Source organism: Eriocheir sinensis, chromosome 32, assembly GCF_024679095.1.
Source record: "Eriocheir sinensis breed Jianghai 21 chromosome 32, ASM2467909v1, whole genome shotgun sequence".
Lineage (NCBI taxonomy): Eukaryota > Metazoa > Arthropoda > Malacostraca > Decapoda > Varunidae > Eriocheir > Eriocheir sinensis.
The window spans coordinates 17,183,481-17,190,980 of NC_066540.1; the positions used below are offsets into that span (position 1 = coordinate 17,183,481).

At 47.7% G+C, this 7,500-nt stretch overlaps 1 protein-coding gene across 5 annotated transcripts in view; it reads right to left on the minus strand.

Annotated features, from left to right (window-relative positions):
- The window catches only part of LOC127006349 (serine/arginine repetitive matrix protein 1-like), a 51,506-nt gene that overhangs the window by 5,703 nt on the left and 38,303 nt on the right, over positions 1 to 7,500 (minus strand). For all 5 annotated transcript variants that reach the window (XM_050876179.1, XM_050876178.1, XM_050876177.1 and 2 more), the window contains 4 exons: positions 6,220 to 6,320; positions 5,749 to 5,865; positions 4,528 to 4,846; positions 3,289 to 3,444 (listed from right to left, as the gene is read on the minus strand). In XM_050876179.1, coding sequence (XP_050732136.1) covers positions 3,289 to 3,444; positions 4,528 to 4,846; positions 5,749 to 5,865; positions 6,220 to 6,320 — 693 coding nt within the window. The remainder of the gene's footprint in view (positions 1 to 3,288; positions 3,445 to 4,527; positions 4,847 to 5,748; positions 5,866 to 6,219; positions 6,321 to 7,500) is intronic.

The window sequence follows — 7,500 nt, forward strand, 5'->3', positions numbered from 1 at the left end:
CTCATTACGAGGTCGCCCGCTTGGGTGATTTAATCTGCTCGACCGCCACTTGGGGCTTGGTGAGCAGATGAAAGCACCTCGATATTGAGGAGCAGATGGAAGCCCCTCGTTATTCAGTTTACTCCTGACGCAGCGAAATGACGGTCGATTCTATATTTGAAGGAGTTGATGGTATTCGCATTTACTACTTCTGAGGGAAGATTGTTCCAGTGGCGGATGACTCGGTTTGAAAAGAAACTCCTTCCAATGTCTGTGTTACATCGACTCGACTGAATGGGTAAACCGTTATTTCTAGTTCTTGAGTTGGTTTGCAGTTCAAAGAATTTGGAGTAATCGACGTTATTGAACTTTTTAGATACTTGAAGACTTGAATCATATCCCTCGTAGGCGTCTTTTCTCCAATGTAAAGAGATTGAGTCGCTTGAGTCGTTCCTCGTACGGTTGAGCCCTTAAGGTTGGAATCATCTTTGTGGCGCGTCGTTGAATCCTTTCCAGTAAAGCAATGTCCTTTCTGTAATTGGGAGACCAGAACTGCACTGCATACTCGAGGTGCGGTCTTACCATGGAATTATACAAGGATAGCATCACGTCTGGTGTTTTACACTCGAAGTTCCTCGCTATGAACCCGAGCATAATGTTGGCCTTGTTGTATGCTTTCTTACAGTGATTCGCGTGTTTCAGGTCACTGCTGATAGTGACTCAAGATCCTTTTCCTCCTGCATCGCTTGCAGAGGTCTCCCATTCATGATGTATGTGTGGTTACTATTTTGGGACCCAATGTGCATGACTTTGCATTTGTCAACATTAAAGACATTTGCCACTTTTCCGACCATTCGATAATGTGATTGAGGTCTTTCTGAATGATTTCGCAGTCGGTCTCTGTGATCTCCACCCACCTTGGTGTCATCTGCAAATTTCGATATTGTGGATTTCAGTCCTGATTCTAGGTCATTGATATATATGATAAAGAGGATGGGTCCCAGCACTGACCCTTGAGGCACTCCACTAGTGACTGGTAGCCAATCGGAAGGCTGTCCGTTGAGTAGTACTCGTTGTTTTCTGTCGGTGAGCCAATCTCTTATCCACGCGATCAGATTGGCTCCGATGCCCGCCGAGTGCAGTTTCTTAAGGAGTCGCTCGTGCGGTACCTTGTCGAAGGCTTTCTGAAAGTCCAGGTATATAACATCACTGGGGATGTGGGCATCCCAGTTCTTATATATACCTTGGAAGAAGTCTAATAAATTCGTTAGGCAGGAGCGCTTGTTTCTGAAGCCATGCTGGGTGTCGGAGATTACATTATTGTTTTCTAGAAACTTAACAAGTTTATCTCTAATAATCTTTTCGAGTATTTTTCCTGCCACTGATGTCAAACTTATGGGCCTGTAGTTTAATGCAACGCTTTTGTCTCCTTTTTTGAAAATCGGTGTTACGTTCGCCCTCTTCCAGTCTTCCGGGACCTTGTTTAGTTGAACTGACCGGTTGAATATGGTAGTGAGTGGTTGAAGTATTTGTTGTTTAAGCTCTTTTAATAACCGCGGGGACAAACTGTCGGGTCCCGTTGACTTGTTCGTGTCGAGTTTGTCCAAGTACTTTTTACTTCTTGGTCGCATATTGAGTCAATTTCCAGCGGCGTGATCTCACTCGGCGGGGCAGGGCTCTCGGAATGGTGTCGATGTCCTCGCCGGTGAAGACGGAGGCGACGTGACTGTTGAGGATTCTGGCCATCTGTTTACTGTCCTGAGTTACAGATCCAGTCTCGTCTGTCAGGGGACCAATATTGGATTTTACTTTCTTTTTCGATCTTATGTACGTGAAGAATTTCTTGGAGTTAGTTTTGATTTCGCGCGCTATTTGCTTTTCATAGTTGCGTTTGCTACTCCGAATAAGGCTGCGACAAGCTCTGAGGCTGTTGTGGTACTGTGTGCTGGCTTCGGCCGTAGCATTCTCTTTCATCAAATTATAATTCCTTTTTTAGGTTTACTGCCCTTTTTATTTCTCTGGTCATCCACGGTGGATCTACGGCCCCATTTACTCGCCTGGATTTCGTAGGCACTGTAGCCTTCTCTACTTGCAACAGCTTATCTTTGAAGACGTTCCACGCGTTGTCGATTGTATTGTCGGTGATGCCAAGTTGGTCCCAGGTCGTAGGGGAAGCAGTGCACGGGCTAAGTTGAAATTTCCTTTTTTGTAATCTGGTATCACTGATGGATTATCTACGAGTTTGTGACATATGTTGATATTAAAACGGATTAAGTGGTGATCGCACCCATTAAGTTTCTCACCAACTGTACAGTCGCGAATGAGGTCGGGGTCGCTTACTAATACCAGATCCAGCAGATTGTTTTCTCTTGTTGGTTGAGTTACAACTTGAGTGAGGAACGAATCCTCCACCATTTCTAAAAGCCTGTTACCCTCTTGATCTCCAGTCATCAGTCCCCAGTCAATGTTAGGGCAATTAAAGTCCCCAATTATAATTGCTTCCTTGCTTTGTGTTAGAGTGAATCTCTTCGTAGAGGGCAGTGTCATCGGCTGCCTGTTGTTTCGGAGGCCTGTATACGGTTGCAAGTGTTAGTTTCTTGTTATTTGCGGTTATTTCCACATAGACAGAATCGTATTTCTCTGCGTCCTGTTTGTCTATTTTTATGGCAGGGAGTGTACTTTTTACGTAGCAAACTACTCCTCCTCCTTTCTTGTGCTTTCGACTTTTGTGGAAGCTTTCGTACCCAGGGAATGACATTTCGGATTCTAGATGGGTAGAGTTGGCCCAAGTCTCTGTGATGGCTACCACATCTGGTTTCTCTGTTGCAATATACGCCCTAATTTCGTCCTTTTTGGGTATTAAACTACGTGCATTTGTGTACATGATAGAAATGTGGCCGTGACGAGTTGTACCAGTTCGCTTGTCGGAGGCGTGGTTAGTTACACAGTTTCTTGTGAGTCGCACCTGTCGGGGGGGATGGGGTGGGGGTTAGTTGTGGTGGTGGTGGGAAGAGGAAGGAGGAAGAGGTAGGGATGAAGAGGAGGGAAGGAAGAGGTGGTGGAAGAGGTAGGGAGGGTTGGTCGTGGTCGTGGTGGTAGGAAGAAGGAGGAATGAAGAAGAGGAGGAAGAGGTAGGGAAGAAGAGGAGGAGGAAGAGGAGGAGGAAGTGAGGGAAGGGAAGGGAAGGGAAGGGAAGATTGAGGGAGATAACGAAAACAAACCCCCCCCAAAAAAACACCTTCTCAACATACTCGTAGTCTCCTAAGCTGTAAACCCCCCCCCACACCCCACCCCCACACCCACACTCACCATGATATGCGTCTTGTATACCAACACATTCTCCTCCTTTTTCTTCGCTATCAGAATCATTCGCTCGAACAGGAAAACGTGTCGCAAGCCCTTGGCGCCGCAGAGCCTGAACGTTCCCTCCGCCGCCAGCTCTCCGAAGGTCGTCAGATCCTCGTACTGGGGGGAAAGGGGGGGTGTTAGATGGGGGGTGTAGGGGTGATGGGGGTAAGGGAGGAGGAGGAGGAGGTGTAGGGGTGAGAGATAGCAAGGAAGGGAAGGGAAAGAGAGGAAAAAGAAGGAAAGAGAGAGAGAGAGAGAGAGACCTATCAACAACCTACGATCTCTTCTCTCTCTCTCTCTCTCTCGACTTTCCGGTAATCTCCTTCTCCAATAAGTCTCTCTCTCTCTCTCTCTCTCTCTCTCTCGAGACTTGCAGGATAAAGAGTGGATTTCCATCCCCTCCCTCTCCTCCTCCTCCTCCTCCTCCTCCTCCTCTTCTTCTTCTCTTCCTCCTCCTCCTCTTTTTCATATGAATGGACAATACCTTTTTTTTCCTTCCTCCTCCTCCTCCTCTTCCTCCTCCTCCAACCTGCTAGCTTAAGATACTCGCCATATACTCTCTCTCTCTCTCTCTCTCTCTCTCAAAAAGGAGGGAGAGTTTTTTCTTTCTTAAGAGGGACTTTGGTCATCTCCTCCTCCTCCTCCTCCTCCTCCTCCTCCTCTTCCTCTTCCTCCTCCTCCTCTTTCTTCCCCTTACTCCTGTTTCTCTTCCTCTTCTTCTTCCTAATCTTCCTCTTTCTTCTTTTTCCTCTTCCTCTTCTCCTCTTCCTCCTGTTCCTTCTCCTCCTTTCTTTCCTTTCCCTTCTCTTCCTCCTCCTCCTCCTTCTTTCCTTCCTTTTCCTCCTCTCCTCTTCCACCTCCCTCCACCTCCTCCTCATTCTTTTTCTCCTCTTCCTCCACCTCCACTACCATTCTTTATCCTCCTCTTCCTCCACCTCAACCTCCACATCCTTTTCCTCCTCTCCTCTTCCACCTCCCTCCACCTCCTTATGTATTCCTCCTCCTTCTCCTCCCATCTCTTCATTCTTCTCTTCCTTCACCAGCACAACCCTCCACCTCCCTCTCTTTCTCCCTCCTCATTCATCTTCCCCTCTTCCTCCACCTCCATCATCATTCTTTTTCCTCCTCCTTCTCCTCCTCCCCCCTCCTCTTCCTTCACCACTACAACCCTCCACCTCCTCCTCCACACCCCCCCCTCACCTGCCAGCCGTAGAGCAGCGACTGGATCTCCTGGACTCGAACCGCGTGCTCATGTTTCCGCTTCATGTCATTGATGTGCCGTGCCATCCCCGTCATCGCCAGCAGCGCCGCCCGCACCTCCTCGCGCCCCGCCTCCTGCCCCGCCTCCTCCACGTGCTTGAGAATGTTCCCGAGCAGCAGGTGGTACTTGAGGATTCGCTGCACGGGTTTGAGGAGGTAGGAGCCCAGGGGGAGGCTGTGCTCGAGGGCGGTTTGGCGCTCTCTGAAGGCACGCACCGAGGCTTCCCCCCTCATGAGTTGGGTTAACAGCCCCACGGTTCTGTTGGGGAAGAGGGAGGGGGGTTAGTTAAGGGTGTTGGGGGGGGGGATTGTTTTTTTTTTTGGAGGGGGTTAGGGGAAGGAGGGGAAAGATGTAAGGTAAGGTAAGGTAAGGTAAGGTAAGGTTAGGTTAGGTTAGGTAAGGTACGGCAATGTAAAGTAAGGTAAGGTAAGGTAAGGTAAGGTAAGGTAAGGTTTGAGAACGATTGAAGAGAAGGTAAACTACGTAAAAAGGGAAGAGGGGGGAGAGGAGGGTTCTGCTGGGGAAGAGGGGGAGGTTAGGAAGGGGTGTTGGGGGGTGATATGGGGTGCTGGGGTGTGGTTTGGGTGGTTAGGGGGTGATATGGGTGCTGGGGTGAGGGGAGAGGGGAGGTTAGAGGGGTTAGGGAGGAGGGGAGAGTGGGGAAAGGGGAGAGGGGAGGTTAGAGGGGTTAGGGGGAAGGGGAGAGCGGGGAGAAGGGTGTTTGGGGGTGTTAAGAAGGTAATTGAAAGTGATATGTGGGGTGAAAAGGGGTGATAGAAGACCTACTACTACTACTACTACTACTACTACTACTACTACTACTACTACTATTTTTTTTAATATTGAAATTACATGCATATTTATTTTTCTATTTTGTACTTTTCTTTTTGGTGTGTGTGTGTGTGTGTGTGTGTGTGTGTGTGTGTGTGTGTGTGTGTGTGTGTGTGTGTGTGTCTACCTATGTGTACTTGTGTGTTAATGTGTGTGTGTGTACCTCTGTGTGTATAAACTTATGTGTAACTGTGTGTGTGTGTGTGTGTGTGTGTGTGTGTGTGTGTGTGTGTGTGTGTGTACTTGTATGTTAATGTGTGTGTGTGTACCCCTGCGTGTGTGTACTTATGTGTATCTGTGTGTGTGTGTGCGTGTGTGTGTGTGTGTACCTGGGGTAGTTGGTGCAGTAGTGGGTGTAGATAGCGAAGCCGGCGTTGTTCTTCACGAAGCAGCGCGCCACGGCCACAGGGTCCACGCCGCACCGCTCCACCTCCACCAGGAAGGACCTAAGGGGGGGAGGAAGTGGAGGTGATGATGAAGTGGTGATGAAGTGGTGGTGATGAAGTGGAAGGGTGATGATGCTGATGGTTAAAAAGACGTGTGGAAGGGAAAAGTAAGTGGTGTTGAAGTGGTGATGACATTAAGTGGTGATGACATTAAGTGGTGATGACATTAAGTGGTTAAAAAAGAAGTGGTGATGAAGTGGTGATGACATAACTAAGTACCTGTCACCACCACTTCTCAACACCATTCTCATCACCACCACAACCACCATCATCAATACTATCATAACACCTCTCTCTCTCTCTCTCTCTCTCTCTCTCTCTCTCTCTCTCTCTCTCTCTCTCTCTCTCACCCACCTGTTGAAAGCGTAGATTTGCTCGATGTTGGAGAAAAGTTCCTCCACCTGGGACGGAGTGATGCCTCCACCCTCCCCGCGGCGCCAGGGCTGGAGGTAACCCTGTGGAGGAGGAGGAGAAGGAGGAGGAGGAGGAGGAGGAGGAGGGAAAAAAAAAAAAGAAAAAACATTGTTATTATAGTTCTTCTTCTTCTTCTTCTTCTTATTATTATTATTATTATTATTATTATTACGTGTGTGCGTGTGTGTGTGTGTGTGTGTGTGTGTGTGTGTGTGTGTGTGTGTGTGTGTGTGTGGTCGCCGGCGGAGAGGAAATCTGGGAAGGAAAGAAGAGGAGGAGGAGGAGGAGGAGGAGGTAAGGGTGGTATCAGTTAACCCCTAGAGGGGAGGAAAGACAGGGAGAGAAAGAGAGACTTACATAGATTTACATAGAAAATCAGACCACACAGACCCCATGGTCCAGACTAGGTGGTCTGCCCATTTAATCAGAAGGCTCCAAAACGTTGCATTTCACTTCTAGTTAATATTAAGTTGAAGGAAGTGACGGTCGAGCTTGTTTTTAAAGGAGTCAATCGTGTTACACTGGACCACTGACGGCGGGAGCTCATTCCATTCTCGCACTACAACGTTGGTGAAGAAAAATTTGGTGCAGTCTGAATTTACTTGAATACATTTGAGTTTTGTGCCATTGTTCCTCGTTTGCAAAGTGTCATCGATCATAAACAATTTTGTTGTCTACATTCGTGAAACCATTAAGTATTTCAAAACACTGGATCAGTTTTCCTCGGAGGCGACGTTTCTTAAGAGAGAACATGTTGAGAGCGAAAAGCCTCTCTTCGTAGGATTTGTTGCGCAAGGAAGGGATCATTTTTGTTGCCCGACGCTGAACACCTTCTAATTTAGCAATGTCCTTTGCATGGTGGGGAGACCAAAACTGTACCGCATATTCCAAGTGGGGTCTGACTAAACTATTGTAGAGCGGAAGTATTACATCTTTATTCTTGAATAATAAAAAAAGACATTTTGTTCGCTTTATTTGCTGCATCGATGCATTGATGTGAGAATTTGAGGTTTGAGGAGATTTTGACATCCAGGTCCAGGAGAGAGAGAGAGTGAAAGAGAGAGAGAGAGAGAGAGAGAGAGAGAGAGAGAGAGAGAGAGAGAGAGAGAGAGAGAGAGAGAGAGAGAGAGAGAGAGAGAGAGAGAGAGAGAGAGAGATATGCGGGTTATCTTAAGTTACTCATTTTGACGGTGGGTGGCGAACACACACACACACACACAC